The 20445-nt window shown below is 41.2% G+C and overlaps 4 protein-coding genes and 1 pseudogene across 5 annotated transcripts; 4 read left to right on the top strand and 1 right to left on the bottom strand.

Annotated features, from left to right (window-relative positions):
• Positions 1-94: 94 nt before the first annotated feature.
• Positions 95-3284, bottom strand: LOC145212220 (uncharacterized). Its single transcript, XM_080080265.1, has 2 exons — positions 604-3284; positions 95-531 (listed from the first exon to the last, which is right to left on the bottom strand). Exon 1 carries the CDS (start codon positions 3080-3082, stop codon positions 1058-1060), a length of 2025 nt encoding a protein of 674 aa, XP_079936391.1. The 5' UTR covers positions 3083-3284; the 3' UTR covers positions 95-531; positions 604-1057.
• A 3528-nt stretch (positions 3285-6812) lies between these two features.
• Positions 6813-10885, top strand: LOC145213113 (protein unc-93 homolog A-like). Its single transcript, XM_080081350.1, has 8 exons — positions 6813-7802; positions 7901-8095; positions 8157-8365; positions 8436-8603; positions 8673-8877; positions 8945-9144; positions 9246-9480; positions 9912-10885. Exons 1-8 carry the CDS (start codon positions 7778-7780, stop codon positions 10163-10165), a joined length of 1491 nt encoding a protein of 496 aa, XP_079937476.1. The 5' UTR covers positions 6813-7777; the 3' UTR covers positions 10166-10885.
• Positions 10886-10994: 109 nt separating this feature from the next.
• Positions 10995-12163, top strand: LOC145212231 (uncharacterized). The gene is made up of 3 exons (XM_080080282.1): positions 10995-11186; positions 11281-11578; positions 11719-12163. The coding sequence occupies exons 1-3, from the start codon at positions 11065-11067 to the stop codon at positions 11878-11880; spliced, it is 582 nt and encodes a 193-aa protein (XP_079936408.1). The 5' UTR covers positions 10995-11064; the 3' UTR covers positions 11881-12163.
• LOC145213112 (lactase-like protein) lies at positions 11983-15508 on the top strand (annotated as a pseudogene). Its single transcript, XR_013856808.1, has 8 exons — positions 11983-12003; positions 12199-12320; positions 12380-12555; positions 12616-12775; positions 12895-13045; positions 13105-13238; positions 13299-13508; positions 14627-15508. The product of XR_013856808.1 is annotated as a lactase-like protein (transcript).
• A 1544-nt stretch (positions 15509-17052) lies between these two features.
• Positions 17053-19755, top strand: LOC145213110 (protein unc-93 homolog A-like). The gene is made up of 8 exons (XM_080081348.1): positions 17053-17125; positions 17224-17418; positions 17481-17689; positions 17760-17927; positions 17997-18201; positions 18268-18467; positions 18569-18803; positions 19502-19755. Exons 1-8 carry the CDS (start codon positions 17053-17055, stop codon positions 19753-19755), a joined length of 1539 nt encoding a protein of 512 aa, XP_079937474.1.
• Positions 19756-20445: the final 690 nt, after the last annotated feature.

Below are 20445 nucleotides of genomic sequence, written 5' to 3'. Positions count from 1 at the left end.
TGTTTGCCTTACTTTTTGTGCTTACACGCCATGCTGAACCCTAAAGTCATTGTGCATGCTGTTATAGTTTCATAAATCTGTATCTGTAGTTAATTTCGACAGCTGCTTTAACAAAAGTTTGGTTGGGCCAGATAAATTTCTGCGCAAGTGATATTCTTTTAATTACACTTGTAACGCAGTCTTTTCGGAAAAGTGGCAGCTTCTTCGGACGGCGTAACAGGTCACCTCTGCAATCTCCGTAATTACCGCATGTACGTAACTACTCCCCGTGTACTTCACCAAAACACCGACAGCACACTCTCAAATGAAATGCTTTAATCGGCGAATACGAGAAAAGTCAGTCACGTAGCCATGCAGTTTTTTAACTGTGAGAAATGGCCCACAGAGGTAACTCAGTGAGTGGCAAAACTGAAATAACATATCACACATGAATAAGGCATTATGACGTCACAGCACATACGATTCACTCACCAGCAATATGTACTTGCAGTCAACACGACTGTGCAGTTTACAGGCGATCGGATGTCACAACTGTAATATTTACATTCAAAGTTAGATTAAATTCGAACACTTTAAGTTAGAAACATATGCAAGAAAGCTTACCACGACAGCAATGCACAGAATCACAAGATCGCCAATTGAATTTCAGTTAAATACAATCCAATTAATCTTTACAGTTCGCCACTATATTTCACAGCTGCAATAATATATCTAGACAAGTTAGCTTACACAACTACGACAGCATTACAACATGAATACGAATCGCTAACCAATCGACACGGGCAAAAACAGACAAACCCTGACACACTAACTTGGAAATGATATCAACCACGCTACAGTTCGCGCATGCGCATGAGTGACGCAACAATCAAGCGTTTGTTGTGCAATGCGCAATGAAGCGTATAACATGAGGTCCCATAAACAACTAATAAGAGCGCAGATAAATTCTTACACTCCCCCCCAAAATTGACAAGTGGTTCACATTCACGTTCAATTTTGCAACACAAAAATATTTTGACGCGCTCGTCGAGTAGACACCACAACCGCAAAATGTCATTTACAATTCGTTTACAGGTGAAGCAATAGCCACTGGGTCGTCATGCGCTTGCGCATGAACTTTCTCATCAGTAGGAACAATTAAACACAACTTGTGTATAGGCCTTCGAATACAGTTTCCCTTGGATCGAACCTCGACGTTTCGTACGACTCCATGCTCATCAGGATGGACGGCGACGATTCTTCCTATCGACCACGACGATCTCGGGGATGCGTTGTCCACCAAAAGAACAACGCCGTTCACTTGGAGATTCTTTTTCTCATCATGCCATTTTTGACGTGAGATAATAGTACGCAAATATTCTCTCGACCAGCGCTTCCAGAACTGATCCGAAAGGTATTGGACGTGGCGCCAACCTTGGCGGGCATAACAGTCACGGTCATTTGTAGCGGCCGGCGGAAGGCCACCAAAAGGGTTTACCCTGAGCAAGTGGTTCGGGGTAAGTGGAGTTTCATCATCAACGTCCAAGGTGACCGGTGTCAGAGGACGAGAATTCAGAATTGATTCAACTTCCGACAGCAGAGTTTGCAGTTGATCATCAGTGAGCGTCCGTTCGTTTGCCAAAGCTGAAAGTATGCGTCTTGCCGAACGGATCATCCGCTCCCAGGCTCCTCCCATGTGACTAGCGCTGGGCGGGTTAAAGGTCCATTGTATTTCCTTCTGCTTCAAGTGTTCTTCGATCTGGTGCTGGTTCCAGTTTCGAATTCCATCCTTCAGAACACGTTCCGCACCAACCAGGTTGGTGCCGTTATCCGAGTACATGTGCAAAACCACACCTCGTCGCGCAACAAAGCGGCGGAGCGCGTTGACGAAGGCGTCGGTACTCAAGTCACATGCAACTTCCAAATGAACTGCACGTGTTGTAAGGCAAGTAAATAGGCATCCATATCTTTTCACTTCGCTGCGCCCTCGTTTGACTAGCAGAGGGCCAAAATAATCAACACCAGTATAAGCGAATGGATGGACGTTCATTTGTAAACGAGCAGGTGGGAGTTCAGACATCAGCTGCTTCGCGGGCTTGGCATCGCGGTGTCGGCACTTCAGGCAACGACTTAACGCGCGGCGAACGGCAACTGCTCCCCCCACGATCCAGAAACGTTGATTCAGAGTCGTCAATGTGTGATTCAATCCAGAGTGACCAACACGCTCGTGGAAATCAGTAATGATCATATCGGTCAAACACGAGTTGTGAGGGAGAATCGGTGGATGGCGTGCCTCGTACGAAACTGGGGCTTTCTCCAGTCGCCCACCAACGCGTAAAACTCCCTCAACAAGAAATGGATCCAATCGAAATATTGGTGATGACTTAGTCATCTTTTTCAATCTTCCTTCTCCGGACATGCCAAACATCCATTGCGCAAAGTGACATCTTTGCACATATTTGACCAATTCCATCTCAGCAAGCCTTAACTCATGAACTGTCAAAGTCGTGTTTGAAACTGGCTGAGGTTGGCGCCGCACTCTTTGTAACAAATAAGATTTAAAGCGCAGCATCCAAGCGACTGCAGACTTTAACTTGTATAGAAAAGAAAACCTCATTAACAGTCGGTCCATTGGGCAAGCAGACTCCACAACCGTAAATATTTCAGCAGGTTTCTTCTCAAACACATTAGCATTGACCTCGACGTCCTGTTTCTCGAACATATTCGGCCACTTTGCAGGCTCATCTTTCAGAAACACTGGACCAAAAAAACACATATCCGACTTTGCAAGAGTATCAGCTGGTGCACCCCGAGACGCCAGGTCAGCCGGATTCTGTTTTGTCGGCACGTGCTTCCAGTTCCGAGTGCACGTATTTTTCTCAATGAAAGCAAGCCGACGGGATACAAAAAGCGGAAATCTTCGTCGATCGTTGTGTATGCTTTGCAACACCACAGAAGAATCCGTCCAAAATATTGACGGACGCAGATCTAACCCTAGTTCCCCCTTGATTGTCTGCTCCATCTTCACAGCAGTAACAGCAGCCATTAGTTCAAGCCGAGGAATGGAAACTTCTCCTTGAGGGGCCAGTCGAGATTTACTCATGACGAGAGTACACGTGACAGAGTCCTTTCTTGTAGAGCGCAGGTAAAATATGCTTCCTTCGATGCATCGGAAAATACATGCAATCGGCTTTCTTGTGTATTGTCGTAGGCGTGCAAGTTAAACGAACGCGGGATACTGATGTCGCGTAGACTTGATAACCTGAATAACCACCTTTCCCATTTCCGTAGGTCCTTTGGCGGCATTTCCTCGTCCCACTCGATTTCTTGCTGACATAAACTTCGGTAGATCAACCGTGCTTCCACTACCACTGTTTGACCGGCAAAGAAACCGTGAAGTTAAACTCATCGGCTTGAACACTCCAATGGACACCAAGCACCCGCTCCTGTAGATCTGCATCTAGGGGGTGCGTCAACAGAGACTTGGACAGCTCCTCAGCCGGTAAACTATCCAGAATTTCCTTGCTGTTGGATAGCCACTTGGTCAATCGAAACCCGCCTTTCGCAAGCAGGGAGCGCAGTCCTGCAACGAGTTCCAGACCAGTGCTAACATCCGAAACCGACGTGAGACAATCGTCCACATAAAAGTTTCTTTCCACGGTAGACGCGACAAGCGGTTCAAATTCACTGGCAGCTTGTCGCAAACAAAATGCAGCACAGCTCGGGGACGAAGCTGCGCCAAACAGGTGAACCTTCATTCTGTGCGGAGTTGGGGCCCTTGACAGATCGCCTCCTGGCCACCATAAAAAACGTAGGCAATCGCGGTCACGCGGAGCCACACGAACTTGATAAAACATGGCTTCAATATCGGCCACAAGAGCAATAGGTTCCTTGCGAAATCGCAACAGCACACCGACTAAACTATTTACAAAGTCGGGGCCTTGCATCAGAGCCTGATTGAGTGACAAGCCACGATATTGAGCAGCGCAATCAAATACAACGCGGAGTTTACCTGGCTTGCTGGGATTTACAACACCGTGATGGGGAATGTACCAAACGCGTTGATTAGTACCTAATTCCTCTGTAGAAATTTCTTCAGCATACCCCTTGTCAATTGTGGCTTGCATTTGCTCTCCATATTTCGACATCATCTCGTCATCCCTTGCTAGACGGCGTCTTAGGCAGCCTAACCGTTTTGTCGCCATTTTAAAGTTGTCAGGCATAATTTGGTGGTCGTGTCTCCAGGGAAGCGGCAATTCATAGTGTCCATCAACAAATTTAACAGAATCCTTCATCATCCGACATGTTCTTCTATCTTCAGTCGAAAATGGAGTACCCAACACGTCCCCATCTTCTCCGTCAGTAGGCAAAAAATCTCCTTCATCGCTCAAGAACATGGCGTGAGCATTTTCAACAGCAGATGCGAAATGGACATGGGCAGAGGGATTTTTTGATTCGAAGGTTTGTCCAAGTAAAGACCAACCTAAAGGCGTCCTCACTGCATCCGGGCAATATTCATTCCCCGGGCGGACAGACTTTACTCGATGTGCGACAGGAATATTGCTCCAATCAATAACGTAACCGATCCCCCTGGCACATTGCATAACGTCAAGTCTTGCAAAGAACGATGCGCCCTTAACGTCCGTGTGTCGGGCACAACGTTTGGCATCACAGGAATTTTGTTGACCACAACCACCTCGGGAAGATCAATTGCTTCTCCGCCACCCAGCGGTTCAACTGCAACGGATATAGCAACAGTGTTCAAATGACGTGGCGTCGTTAGAGTATTCAACAGTATTTGTTTAGGTTTGCCACAGGCTCCTAATTTATCCATTAATTTACGTTCACAAAATGTGGTAGTGGACCCTTGGTCGAGAAAGGCATATGTCGCGATTGCTGTGTTTCCATGTCGCACCACAACTGGAACCACATTCAAGTATACGCTCGCAGCATTCGCACTGGCACTGTACTCCTGCGTCTGAATCGCAGTACAAGCAGGGTTTCCGTTGTCGATAAAATGCGGCTTAGCTTTAAAGGCCGGATCGTGTAAGAGATGGTGATGGGACGTTCCAGGACAGCCCTCAACTTTGCAGGTACTTGTTGCGTTGCAATCACTGGCAATGTGATCGCCCTTAAGACATCTAAAACACAGTCCTTTTGTACGAACAACCCTTCGCCGCTCTAAGTATGTCTTTTCCTTAAAGGCAGGACAGTCGTACACTTCATGTGGGTAGGCGCACAATACGCATCTTACAGAAGACGAGGGTTCCGAAGCGACGGTATTGTGAGCTGTAACCTTTGTATGTCGATTCGCAGCCTTGGATGCTTCCTTTGGGGGAAATAGAGCCTTCCCAAAAATGGAATTCGCTTGTTGACTCTTTTCACCAATAAACTTAGTCAACGCAGCAAGGTCCGCTCTTCTCCCTGTCTTCTTCTCTATGTCGGTGGCCCTCGCAATCCATTCATCACGCAGGGTCACGGGAAGTATTCTTGCGACGGTCTACACTAGACGCATATCTTATATCATGCAAGGCCGTGTAACATTTATCTAGTAACACAGATAGTTTCATCAGTCCTTCCGGATCGTGGGTCTCAACGACTGGAGACGCCTTGAGATGTTGCTCGCATCGTTGTGCTATAACATGCGGTTGGCCGTACTCTTCGTGTAAAGTTTGCCATGCCAACTTATATCCTTCAACGGGATCCTTGGCGTTAAAACGTTCCAATTTTTCGCAGATGTGCGGTTCGCAGTGTTGTTGCAGAAACAACAAACGCATATCATCACTCCGTGACTTTTTTGCAATATACACGTCAAACTGGCGCACGAACGACCAGTAGTTCATGGGGTCTCCATCAAATTTCTTCACTACAGGTCTGGGTAAAAAGCGTTCACCCACTTCAGGGTAATCATGATCAACAGGTCTCGATAGCGCAAGCTCTCTAGCAAATGGTAAGGGCTGTTCGTGGGATGGTTTTGAAATACCTACAAACGGCTTATCGCGTTCTAGTGAGTGCTTATTGTCGTGTGGTAATTTAGGAAATATTTGGGGCGACGCCGCCGTGTACTGCTTATTTTCTGTTGCAGGCATTAGTCCCTGCATGCTGCCCGTCTTCATCGGGTGCACCTGCGAATTTTGAGGAGATTCACACGTGGACTCTTCATCCCAAGCTTGAGCTTCAACCTCGGCGAGTTGAAGTTGACAGCGCCTATCTTGAGTATTTTTTCGTGCATCCTCTTCGATACGATCAGCCTCCATTTTCATCCTTGCGACCTCTTCCTCCGCAGCTCGCTGGGCGTTTGCAATCTCTTCCTCAGCAGCACGCTGGGCCTTTACAATCTCTTCTTCAGCAGCACGCTGGGCCTTTACAATTTCTTCCTCTGCAGCACGCCGGGCAGCTTCCCGTGTGCGACGTACCTTGTCTTCCGCTTCACGGCGCAGTCTTTCAACTTCTTCAAAAGCTCGTCGCTGGTTTGCTACTTCTTGATCATGAGCGAGTCGCGCAATTTTTACCTTCACGCGACTTCGGCGAATCTCACTTCGAATCGAACTCGTAGTTGAATTTCGACTGGAGCGAACAGACAATCTATCCTCGGGAACATGGTGACTCGGTTCTGGCGTTGGAGATTTTCCTCTTTCCAGAGTTGCAAACCATTGCTGCACCCTTTCGTCAAATTCTTCCTTTTCCCAACGGCAATCGGCTTTACGACAAGCTGTTTCGGGTAGCGTATCCGAATCTGACATTTCGTCACACAAGTCCATGACGACTTTGAAATCCGAATCAAGCATAGGTAGAAATTCCTTTAGTGGAATTGCACCTTAAGGTTTAATCATTAGGTTTTCGGCACGCAAATAACTATTTTGCAGCGCCTTCAAGGCGGACACAATTTTTGACTTGTCGGCAGACATTGCGACAATCACAGTTAAAAAACGATGTAACGCAGTCTTTTCGGAAAAGTGGCCAGCTTCTTCGGACGGCGTAACAGGTCACCTCTGCAATCTCCGTAATTACCGCATGTACGTAACTACTCCCCGTGTACTTCACCAAAACACCGACAGCACACTCTCAAATGAAATGCTTTAATCGGCGAATACGAGAAAAGTCAGTCACGTAGCCATGCAGTTTTTTAACTGTGAGAAATGGCCCACAGAGGTAACTCAGTGAGTGGCAAAGCTGAAATAACATATCACACATGAATAAGGCATTATGACGTCACAGCACATACGATTCACTCACCAGCAATATGTACTTGCAGTCAACACGACTGTGCAGTTTACAGGCGATCGGATGTCACAACTGTAATATTTACATTCAAAGTTAGATTAAATTCGAACACTTTAAGTTAGAAACATATGCAAGAAAGCTTACCACGACAGCAATGCACAGAATCACAAGATCGCCAATCGAATTTCAGTTAAATACAATCCAATTAATCTTTACAGTTCGCCACTATATTTCACAGCTGCAATAATATCTAGACAAGTTAGCTTACACAACTACGACAGCATTACAACATGAATTCGAATCGCTAACCAATCGACACGGGCAAAAACAGACAAACCCTGACACACTAACTTGGAAATGATATCAACCACGCTACAGTTCGCGCATGCGCAGGAGTGACGCAACAATCAAGCGTTTGTTGTGCAATGCGCAATGAAGCGTATAACATGAGGTCCCATAAACAACTAATAAGAGCGCAGATAAATTCTTACAACACTATTTATCGACAGCCGTTGATCCTACCTATACGAACAAGGATGTCAGCAAGTTTACATGGATTGTTTATGTAACTTTTATGGTGGGTAACGGGGCTTATGAAGGTAGGTGAAGAAAACAACGTTCGTATTTAATTTAACTTTGACGTAATTGGTTTTCATAACGAGGGAAGAACGATGTTTCTAAAGCAAAATGTACACAGGAGTTTTAAACCTGGAAAGCAGCATAAACGTCGAGGAGGGATTAGGAACAACCAGTGTACTTGTCATCTTTGTTACGTCAGCATTTTCTTGTTTATGTATCATTCCATTTTTGGTGGATTACTTTGGAGCAAAGTGGACGCTGATTTTGGGAGAACTTGGATTTGTCGTTTACATTGCTGGAAACTTTTATCCAAGTATAACAACAATTGTTTTTTTGAGCTTTTCATACATAGAGATCTACGAACATATATTCAGCTTGGGGAGTTCTCATTGCCGTATCTGTCATTCATGGCATTTTGGAGAGTGCGCCATGGGCTGCAGTGTCCGTTTTTGTGGCGTATTTCGGTGAAAAATATTGGGCTGCTTCGCAAATTGCATCACAACAACAACAATCATCAACAAGTGCGGAATTTTATGTACATCGAAGTTTTGCACGGTTTTATGCAATGGTCGCATTTGGAGCAGTACGTTTTTATTTGCAAAATTATCACAGTACAAATGAAAATATCTATGATCGCCATGTTGAATTTGCAGGCTATAAGTAACAGCGTTATCACTGTTTTTCTGCGTGCTTTCAAAAAAGAAATTGTCAACACAATGCACAATGAAACATTGATAAACATATTTGAAAATTTCACTGTGGCAACATCAATAGACGAGAGAAACAAAGAGTTACAAACTTGTGGCGCGAATGATTGCCAAGTAAGCATTTTTTACTTACTAATGTTTCGCCATGTTTGGTGTTTGTAAAGTGTTCATACTTGATTACAGGGAAATTATATTTACAACGGAACGGAAGATCAACTTGAAAAATATCAACCAAGTGCTCTTGGAATAAATTTGTTGTTGGCAGTCTTCATTACTGCAATATTGATCGTAATGGGTGTTCAAGCCTACTATTTGCCTAATCCACCATCATACCAGGAGTCTTCGGTGGAAGTATTAGAGCGTCAGGAAAACGACGAAATGTTAAACAGTAAGTTTTTTCATGTTGTTAGTTGCTTTAACCCTTGAAGTAAGTTTTACGAAATTTTTTTTTTCAGGCGACAACGCACAATCTCAGGAACCTGTGCGACCTGGAAAGCACAGTTATTATGCACATCTATCTGCTATTTTCCGTCATATATTCTCGCCATTGCACTTACTGGCGATGTTAACATTTTTCTATCATGGGTTGACATTCGGTTACAGTATTACTGAATACACACGAGCCTACGTGTCATGTACTCTCGGCGTAGAGCAAGTAAGTCGTGATACATGCGTGAAAAAATTTTGGGGTGCGTAATCAGACACGCCAATGCAAAAAAACATCTGCTTAGATTATTGATTAACATTTATGTTTAGGTTGGTTTGGCAATGACAGTCCATCGTTTGAGTGCCACCGTATCTTCAGTAGTTTTTTCGTTTATTTTGCCTCGGATCGGTTTAAACAAGTTTTTGGTACTACTGGTGATTATACATTTAGCCGGATACCTTCTTGGCTTATTTTGGGTTCCAACAACCAGCAACCTGTGGTCTGTGTATCTGCTAGGAATGGTGTATGGAACTGGCCAAAACATGATTACTATTGTCAGTGAAGGTTCGTATCGAGAACACATTTTAAAGTTCTTCCTTATTCAGATTAAGTAGCTTTAATAATGTAAGTTACTCCAGCTACCTAAAGATAATAACAAAACAAAAATGACAAAACGCAGTGAAAATCCCTTTGATTTAGACGCTTGTGTTACCACGTTACGTAAATTTGGTACATTTCAAAATTGTTTCCAATCATGCCAACGCTATTATGGTTCCCAAGCAGTTGTGGTCATTGTGGAGCCAGTTACGTTGTGGTTTGTGATTAGTTGTAATATGAAACAAGGGTGATGAGGCAAGGCTTTTTGGCGTGTTAGTCCAACAAACTGGAGTGCTGTCGCCTCGCTACACTACAGCCTACACGTCAAGACAGTGTTCACATGTCCGATCTGCAGTTTAATATTTGTCTCTTCGTTAACTGCTACTACGTTGTTTCAGGAGTGACAGCAGTCTTCTTCAAAACTAAACTTGGAATCGCGTTTAGCATCAAAAACCTCATCACCAACTTGGGAATAGCCACTAACGGCGGGTGGAGCACGAGCTTTTGTGTTTACGTTAAGATTTACATTCAGTTGGGTGTTTTAGCTTTGTCTGTCGCAACTTTATTTGGGGCTCAGATATGTTTTAAAAAAAGAGAGCAAAAAAATGAACAAAAGGAATTGCCATTAACAGCCATCAAAAGCAAAACCTAATTGTACCGATTTTTGGTAAATAGAGCAAAGAAGATTATTGTATTACGATTTAATCCTACGCGTTTTCTTACTCAATACCATTTAATGACAGAAGTATTTTACTATTATCCAAACTACTCCAAATTGTATTTTATGACGTAGACGTAGACCACGGCTGAAATTGTGCTTGGTTTTGTGAATGATGATTTTAACGCTTTACCAACAAACTTCAATTCTTATAACTTATAGTCTTGGTTAGTTATAGATTGAAACAGCTCAATGCCAAACAGACAGCTTTTAAAGTGGCCTACAGTTGAATTGTCAGCGTAATTGGCAACAACTTTGTCGGCTAACGTGTTGCGGACGGTATGTACTAGCAAAACAAATACAAAAGGCTAGCAAGATTATGTGAAATTATCACACTTTAGCCTAAAACTTACTGGTGCATTTAGCCAATTTTTAACAAAAATCGAAGAATGTATGTTTATATCTGTGTGTAATAGGCTAATATTACATTTTGCGTCTTATAATTCTGAGCATGCAGGGAGTCGAACCGGTAGGCTACTGAACCCGAACACGCAAACCAGTTTAAACGGTTTGATTCATTAAACATGATCTGGATCCGATTTGGACACGAACCGGACCCGATTTGAACCCGAACCGTAAATTACATTTTTTTAAACCTGAAAGTTTTTTTAAGGAAATCGTTGTGTAGCCTACGGTCGGGTTTGAACCGCGCAAACGGGTTTTCAGGTTCGTGTTCTGCTACGGTTCGACTCCCTGTTTCAAAGTAATAAAATACTGAAAAGAACGTTAAAAAACAGCAATGTAGCGTGTGCACAAGCTATTAAAATTGGTAAAAGGGCCATTTCTGGAAAATCTTAAATTGGGGGTTTCCCCTCAAAGGTTTTTGTGGTTGCATGAAGAATACATGCTCAAATTTTTGCTTAGTTTGTTTTGCAATAAGCATGTCTTGCTCGGTTTGTGGTTTAACAGATCGATGTATGAAAAGATGCGTTCAATGCAAAGCAGTCATCTATTGGTGAGTTTTTCGTCAATAAATAATATTTTATAGTTGCATTTAATGACATAGTTTTTTATGTAACCCAATGGTTTCCTGTGCTTTTAATGTTTAGTTCAAAGTCGTGCCAAATAAAAGATTGGACAGTTCATAAGCTAAAATGTACAAAGAAAGAAAAAGACAGCTTTTTGCAAAGCCAGAATCTGCCAGTGAAGCTGTTCATCAAACACAATCATGAAAAGCATTGTGTTTTGATTCCACAAACTCTCCTGAATCCCAAGTGTATTTTAAACATAATATCTGAGGAGCTTCTTATACCTCTTGATAGTCTTAACCTAATTGCAAAAGGCAAAGTGGTAAATGAAGACAATGTTTCTGATATTGTCTTCAGAATGAAGATAAGGCAATTTATGGTGAGTTAATTTTGACTTTGTTAGTATAGTTCAACTTACATGTATCGTTATTGTTTTTTTCCTGCTGATTAACTTGTAAATGCATCCTTACTGTGTCTATCAAAACAAAAAAACTTAGGTTGGCTGTGCATGTATTTCAGGCAGTTGGTGAAGCACAAGAGTCTGAAAAAGGAATGCATATTGGTGATATTGACACAATTGTGGAACAGCTAAATGTTGACAGAAATAAAGCAATTCGTGGACTAAAACATTGTGGCGGAAATCTTATTGATGCATTGCTTTATGTTGGAGATTCATTATGATCACTTTATTATATTATATGTTTCAAAATTCTTTTGCAAGATGTTTCTTTACATGTTAATGTGACTTATTTAACAGCAAGGCAATTGTAGCTTGATTCTTGTATGTGTTCTTGTGTGTTGCTGGTTGGTTTTATTTTTTTATTTTCAGAGGTGGGAATCATACCTGAGTTTGTCATGATCATTTTTACTTTAAATGGCATTATGTTTAATTGGGTTAAACTCCATAGAGCAACGTCAATTTAGTATGTCACACAATAAAACATGAGATGTTAAATCAGAGTTAGACTTTGTGGCACAATCCAGTTGCACTAACCACAGCAATGTGACAGTTCAGCCCCAAATGCTGCTGGTGTGGCATATTATAACAAACTAATTGACACCCTACTGGAAAACAACATTAAACCTTGTGTAACTTTATATCATTGGGATTTGCCACAATGGTAAATGAAAGGATTTAATTGTAACAGCTACAAAATTTTGCTAAAAAATTGATTTGTAGTCTGCATGAAAATGGTGGTTGGCAAAGTGATGACATTGTGGAGAAATTCAAAGAATATGCTAACTTTTGTTTCAATGCTTTTGGAGATCGAGTTAAACTGTGGATTACAATTAATGAGCCACATGTCAATGCAACTCTGGGTTATGGTTTGGGCCATCATGCTCCTGGAATAATGGGTAGGAAGTATGCAGTTTGTTTTCGCAGACTTGATTATTTAAAAAACATATATATTCCAGATCCAATGAATGCTTGCTATATGGTGTCTAGGACTATGCTGTTGGCACATGCTGCAGCTTGGCATGAGTATGATACAAATTACGTCTCAACAGCGACTGGGCAGAGCCCAAAGATGCATCAAATCCAAAGGATGTTGCTGCTGCAATAGAATATCTGCAGGTTATTTTAGTGCACTGTGTGTGGCACCCATTTTTTTGTTTACATGTGGTCAATATGGCATCTTACAGTGAGAGAACCTGATGTTTAACAGTGTAAATGCGACAACAAACGTTTTACAGTGTTCATTGGGATGGTTTGCCAACCCAATTTTCGGAAGTGGTGATTTTCCTGTTTATATGAGAGAACACATTGCTCAAAAGAGTAAAGAGGAGGGTCTGTCAAAGTCCAGGCTACCAGAATTTTCTGAGGAGGAAATCAAGTACATCAAAGGTATGCAAGTTTTGCTAAAAGCATAAAAATATAACCCTCAACTTTCGTCTTTTTTATAGGGACGTACGATTTTTCGGTCTTAACCACTACACAACGCGACTGTGCGAACAACTTAATGAACACAATGAAATGCATAAATTTCATCCGGATTTGGATGTCATCTTGTTACCGGATCCGACTTGGGACAGAGCAGGCAAGTTTATGTTTTTCGTGAGTTTACTTTTCCACTAACCAGCAAAATCATGCGCTGTAGGTTCGTTGTGGTTATACATTGTACCATGGGGCCTTCGTCGATTGCTCAAATACATTTCAAAAACGTATGGGAACCCCAAAATAATTATAAGCTTAACAGAGAATGGATGTTCCACAAAGCACGATCCAAATGCTGCAAGTGGCCTTGCTGTATTAGAGGATACGCAACGCTGTAACTATTTAAAATCATACATCAATGAAGCTTTAAAAGGTAAACATGCATTGATTGTTTGCTGATATATTTATGGTAACTGCTATCAGATCGTACACTCGAGTAGTGAATTTAGTCAAGAGCTAGGTAAATACTTACCCGGTAACAAAAGACGGGCGTGGTATTTCGTTGCTGACTGAAGCTTTTGCGTAAAATTAGTTACTGCTACTGCGGCCGAGTGTTTAGGCTACTTAATAAAACGCTGTAACAATTTTATAATGTCATCTAAGTGTTTCACTAAAACCGCTCAGCCGAAGGTTCAACCCAAACGGAATATTTAACGAAAAGGTTAAATAATTTCGGCCTAATCAGGCTGAACCTATAGAATACTGATTCGTCTTAATATTTAGCCAGCCAAAACTAGTTTTTGGTTCATGTTGCGCAACTGATATGCTGCAGTTTGTTTCGATTTGCTGTCAGGCATTTTCTCCTCATGCGCATACCAGTCCAGCATATAGGTGCATAGCGTATCTGGTGCAAACCATGGTTTGTTTGATCGACCTATCGGTTAAGCATATTTTGACGGCACATCAACTTTGCACCAGACTGATAGTGGGTTTTTAAACAAATATAGGGGTTTCAGAGTCCATAACCGAAAATTAGTCAGCGAGTTCATGCACCTAATGGCGTGAACTCGTTAACAACGGTATTTGAAAAGTTTTGTTACGAAACCCTTTTGACTATTTACGGCCGTTATTTTTTGCCGTCGGTTAACCTTTTTTACATAAAACCTTCTGGCGAAAGAGATAGAAACCTGGTTTTGCAGTCAATTTCACTAGTTCAAAGCCGAAATTTAATGCTTGGCTGTTAGCTGGCATGTGGTTATGTGGATTGGATCAGCGTATTTTAGCCACTGTAGGCATACCAGTTTGCTGTGAGAGATTTTAACGCGTGGCACATCCGTTTGTGGAAACTGCATCTGTCAAAGTGTGAATAACGCCTGTCATGCAAACGTCTGTTAATCATCACACTAAACTTGCTAATCAATTTCTTCCTATCATTTTGCTATGTCCTTCCTATCAAGTTTGATAGTGCATCATGAGCCTAAATACGTTGGGAAACACTGCACTAAACAACATCTTGTATCATAATCACAATTACCGAATTTTTGTCCGCAGCTGTTGTGCAAGACGGTGTGGATTTGCGAGGTTATTTTGCTTGGTCGCTTTTGGACAACTTTGAGTGGAAGGCGGGATACACGGAACGCTTTGGAATCCATTATGTGGATTTCAAGGACCCAGAACGAAAACGGACACCAAGAAAGTCGGCTGCAGTCTTCAGAGAAATTATTGTGAAGAATGGTTTTAAGTAAAGATCGTGATTTCATTTCAAACATCGTGTTTGTATTAGGTGTTAATCGTATTTACATGACGCGCACTTGACTAATTTAATCATATTTGAGTAACGTGCAATTTATTGTTACTTAACACTTGCGAGCCATTTTTGTTGTTGAATTTCAGTGTTCTTAAAATTTATCATGCAATTTTCTTTTTCTTTCAATCGACCTCTTTTCACTTTGGAGACTTGAGTGCCTTTGAAGATTATTGTGGGAAAAAAGTTAATGGTGGTACGAATTTTAGGTGACGCAAATAAATAATTAAAAAAAAGTATTTTAGAAAATAGACTCTCTTTTATTAACAAGAAAAACACTGTGAACTATCATTGCATTATTCCGTCGCATCCTGGGCCGGTTCCACTTTTCGACAGTTCTTTTTTGTACTGGTTCTGTCACAACCAGAACGTCAGGCTGAGGTGCTCACGCCAAAATTACCATCAGTTTTTTTTCGATTTGAGGGCCGCATCACAGGGTCGTATTTCATGAAAAGTAGCCAATGTTTACAAACTACTGTTTAAAAAAAAAGATTTATTTGATAATGTCCCGTATCCTCGTGCCTTTAAGATTTTTACCTTTACCCATAAACTAAACTGAGCAGATTGCTGATCACTCTTTAGCTGTTTATGACGTCACGATTTACATTGTTTTACCTGCTTATTTTGTATCGTTCGCACACAATGAGCTAGTGCAAATACAAACGCACATTCGTTTTACATGCATGTCCTCATCATCTATTACCGACAAACAAATTAAAATCAGTGACCTTCGAATGCCAATACTCATTTATTCCATCTCAATTAACAAAAGAAAAGCTTATGTTCGCGCATAATAACAAAGGCAGTCTTGCGTGTGATGTAATAAACTGGCATTGTACAATATTTAAGCGTCTGTGAAATTAGGTGAACTCACTGCTGTATGTTGTTGCGCGGTTATGTTTGCAGTAAATTAACTTTTAACGGTATAGCTATATTTTTATTATGTATAAAGACCAAATACCTTAATCGAGGGCCGGATAAAATGCCTTCGCAGGCCGGGGTGTAGTTTGGCGACCGCTGGTCTCGGGCTGTTCAAGGGTTCGTTTGCAATTTTCTGGTGCGGAAAGCAACATAGAGGCTTTAAGTTTGATTGTACCAGACGTCATACTAGACCAGCGGTTCCCAAACTGGGGTCCGTGAGGCAATTTTGGGGGGACCGCGAAGCGGTTGAAGTAATTCTATAATCTTATTTGGCGTCAGTTTGTGCCACTAAATCAGTTTAAATCAAAGTAGAATTGAAAACCGACTGTCTCCATTGCTAAACAATGGCCTTTGTTGAATGACAACTATCAAAAATGCAATTGTTCGCGCACAATCGTAATGTTTTTGTCCTGTTTGTGATGTTAAATGCTGTCTTTGCATTATTGTTAAGCGCAATTTTGCATAACTAGCTAAAATCCTGCAATCAACTTTCGTTTTTATGAAATACACATTTAAGCTTAAGGACCGCGAGCCCTCGAAATAATGACAAAGGGACCGTTTTGAAAAAAATATGAAAAAGTTTGGGAACCACTGTACTAGACACTGCTATAAACTGACGACAAAAACATGCCGTTGACATGAAAAATGACACTGTTGCTACATGTTGAGGTCTTGAAGAGTTGCAATCTCAGCACCTTGTCGTGCACTCATACTTAGACGTGGTCATAAAGTTTCGCACAAAATATATTTACCTTCGTACAACTATCTATGCCTTGTAATATTGATGTTGATATCCTAATGTATGCGATTTTTTGCATTTCGTTTTTTTATGTCTCCTTTCAATATTGGTGGCTATTTATAACAGCTGTTAACATTGGTAGCAATAGATTTCGAGCTTTGGCGACTTTGTACAGCCGCCAAGAAACATGAAATTGAGTTAATTCTGTTTGGATAAGATCGGTTAAGTTTTTATTGGGTTCTTTCAGGCTAGTACAAAAGTATAGGTAAAGGAAACAAGCAAAGGCTAGACAACATTAAACACGGAAATGAAAAGTAAGTAATATTTTTTTGCCTTATTTTTTGTGCTTACACGCCATGCTAAACCCTGAAGTCATTGTGCATGCTGTTAGTTTCATAAATCTGTATCTGTAGTTAATTGCTTTAACAAAAGTTTGGCTGGGCCAGATAAATTTCTGCGCAAGTGATATTCTTTTAATTACACTATTTATCGACAGCCGTTGATCCTACCTATATGAAGAAGGATGTCAGCAAGTTCACATGGATTGTTTATGTAACTTTTATGGTGGGTAACGGGGCTTATGAAGGTAGGTGAAGAAAACAACGTTCGTATTTAATTTAACCTTGACGTAATTGGTTTTCATCACGAGGAAAGAACGCTGTTTCTGACGCAAAATGTGCACAGGAGTTTTAAACCTGGAAAGCAGCATAAACGTCGAGGAGGGATTAGGAACAACCAGTGTACTTGTCATCTTTGTTACGTCAGCATTTTCTTGTTTATGTATCATTCCATTTTTGGTGGATTACTTTGGAGCAAAGTGGACGCTAATTTTGGGCGAACTTGGATTTGTCGTTTACATTGCTGGAAACTTTTATCCAAGTATAACAACAATTGGTTTTGTTGAGTTTTTCATACATAATAATCGACGATCGTGCTTTCAGCTTGGGGAGTTCTAATTACCGTATCTGTCATTCATGGCATTTTGGAAAGTGCGCCATGGGCTGCAGTGTCCGTTTTTGTGGCGTATTTTGGTGAAAAATATTGGGCTGCTTCGCAAATTGCATCACAACAACAACAATCATCAAGGAGTGCGGAATTTTATGTACATCGAAGTTTTGCACGGTTTTATGCAATGGTCGCATTTGGAGCAGTACGTTTTTATTTGCAAAATTATCACAGTACAAATGAAAATATCTATGATCGCCATGTTGAATTTGCAGGCTATAAGTAACAGCGTTATCACTGTTTTTCTGCGTGCTTTCAAAAAAGAAATTGTCAACACAATGCACAATGAAACATTGATAAACATATTTGAAAATTTCACTGTGGCAACATCAATAGACGAGAGAAACAAAGAGTTACAAACTTGTGGCGCGAATGATTGCCAAGTAAGCATTTTTTACTTACTAATGTTTCGCCATGTTTGGTGTTTGTAAAGTGTTCATACTTGATTACAGGGAAATTATATTTACAACGGAACGGAAGATCAACTTGAAAAATATCAACCAAGTGCTCTTGGAATAAATTTGTTGTTGGCAGTCTTCATTACTGCAATATTGATCGTAATGGGTGTTCAAGCCTACTATTTGCCTAATCCACCATCATACCAGGAGTCTTCGGTGGAAGTATTAGAGCGTCAGGAAAACGACGAAATGTTAAACAGTAAGTTTTTTCATGTTGTTAGTTGCTTTAACCCTTAAAGTAAGTTTTACGAATTGTGATTTTCAGGCGACAACGCACAATCTCAGGAACCTGTGCGACCTGGAAAGCACAGTTTTTATGCTCATTTATGTGCTATTTTCCGTCATATATTCTCGCCATTGCACTTACTGGCGATGTCAACATTTTTCTACTATGGGTTGACATTCGGTTACAGTATTACTGAATACACACGAGCCTACGTGTCATGTACTCTCGGCGTAGAGCAAGTAAGTCGTGATACATGCGTGAAAGAATTTTGGAGTGCGTAATCAGACACGCCAATGCAAAAAAACGTCTGCTTAGATTATTGATTTACATTTATGTTTAGGTTGGTTTGGCAATGACAGTCCATCGTTTGAGTGCCACCGTATCTTCAGTAGTTTTTTCGTTTATTTTGCCTCGGATCGGTTTAAACAAGTTTTTGGTACTACTGGTGATTATACATTTAACCGGATACCTTCTTGGCTTATTTTGGGTTCCAACAACCAGCAACCTGTGGTCTGTGTATCTGCTAGGAATGGTGTATGGTACTGGCGAAAACGTGATTACTATTGTCAGTGAAGGTTCGTATCGAGAACACATTTTAAAGTTCTTCCTTATTCAGATTAAGTAGCTTTGATAATGTAAGTTACTCCAGCTACCTAAAGATAATAACAAAACAAAAATGACAAAACGCAGTGAAAATCCCTTTGATTTAGACCAGGGGGTCGGCAACTTTTTTTGTACTGCGGACCGGTTTTAATCCTGAAATTTAATCACGGACCGGCTTTCAAAAAATACAAATATTCAGCAACAAAAACGGAAAAAATAGTTTACCATGCCCCGGAGACACCCGAAAAATATTTAAAAAGCATTTAATCTGAAAATGTACGCGGCCCGTTAACAAACTCCTCGCGGACCGGCACTGGGCCGCGGACCGGCACTGGGCCGCGGACCGGTGGTTGCCGACCACTGATTTAGACGCTTAATGTGTTGCCACGTTACGTAAATTTGGTACATTTCCAAATTGTTTCGAATAATGCCAACGTTATTATGGTTCCCAAGCAGTTGTGGTCATTGTGGAGTCAGTTACGTTATGGTTTGTGACTAGTTGTAATACGAAACAGGGTTGATGAGGCATGACTTTTTAGCGTGTTATAGTCCAACAAACTGGAGTGCTGTAGCCTCGCACCACTACAGCCTACACGTCAAGACAGTGTGCACATGTCCGATCTGCAGTTTACTATTTGTCTCTTCTTTAACTGCTACTACGTTGTTTCAGGAGTGACAGCAGTCTTCTTCAAAACTAAACTTGGAATCGCGTTCAGCATCAAAAACCTCATCACCAACTTGGGAATAGCCACTAACGGCGGGTGGAGCACGAGCTTTTGTGTTTACGTTAAGATTTACATTCAGTTGGGTGTTTTAGCTTTGTCTGTCGCAACTTTATTTGGGGCTCAGATATACTTTAAAAAAAGAAAGCAAAAAAATGAAAGAAAGGAATTGCAATTAACAGCCATCAAAAGCAAAGCTTAATTGTACCGATTTTTGGTAAATAGAGCAAAGAAGGTTATTGTATTACGATGTTTAATCCTACGCGTTTTCTTATTCAATACCATTTAATGACAGAAGTATTTTACCATTATCCAAACTACTCCAAACTGCATTTTATGACGTAGACCACGGCTGAAATTGTGCTTGGTTTTGTGTATGATGATTTTAACGCTTTACCAACAAACTTCAATTCTTAGGCCTAACCTAGTCTTGGTTAGTTATAGATTGAAACAGCTCAATGCCAAACAGACAGCTTTTAAAGTAGCCTACAGTTGAATTGTCCGCGTAAACAACTTTGTCGGCTAACGTGTTGCGGACGGTAGGCTACTAGCAAAACAAATACAAAAGGCTAGCAAGATTATGTGAAATTATCACACTTTAACCTAAAACTTACTGGTGCATTTAGCCAATTTTTAACTACAATCGAAGAATGTATGTTTATATCTGTGTATAATAGGCTAAACATTGAAGAAGTTTTCTCCCATGCTGATATTACATTTTGCGTCTTATAATTCTGAGCATGCAGGGAGTCGAACCGGTACTGAACCCGAACACGCAAACCAGTTTAAAATTCATTAAACCCGATCTGGATCCGATTTGGACACGAACCTGGCACGAACCGGACCCGATTTGAACCCGAACCGTAAATTACTTTTCTTAAACCTGAACGTT

The sequence above is a fragment of the Phallusia mammillata genome, chromosome 2, assembly GCF_965637545.1.
Source record: "Phallusia mammillata chromosome 2, kaPhaMamm4.hap1.1, whole genome shotgun sequence".
Lineage (NCBI taxonomy): Eukaryota > Metazoa > Chordata > Ascidiacea > Phlebobranchia > Ascidiidae > Phallusia > Phallusia mammillata.
The sequence above is the reverse complement of the archived record's forward strand: the minus strand, read 5'-3'. Positions and strand labels throughout refer to the sequence as shown.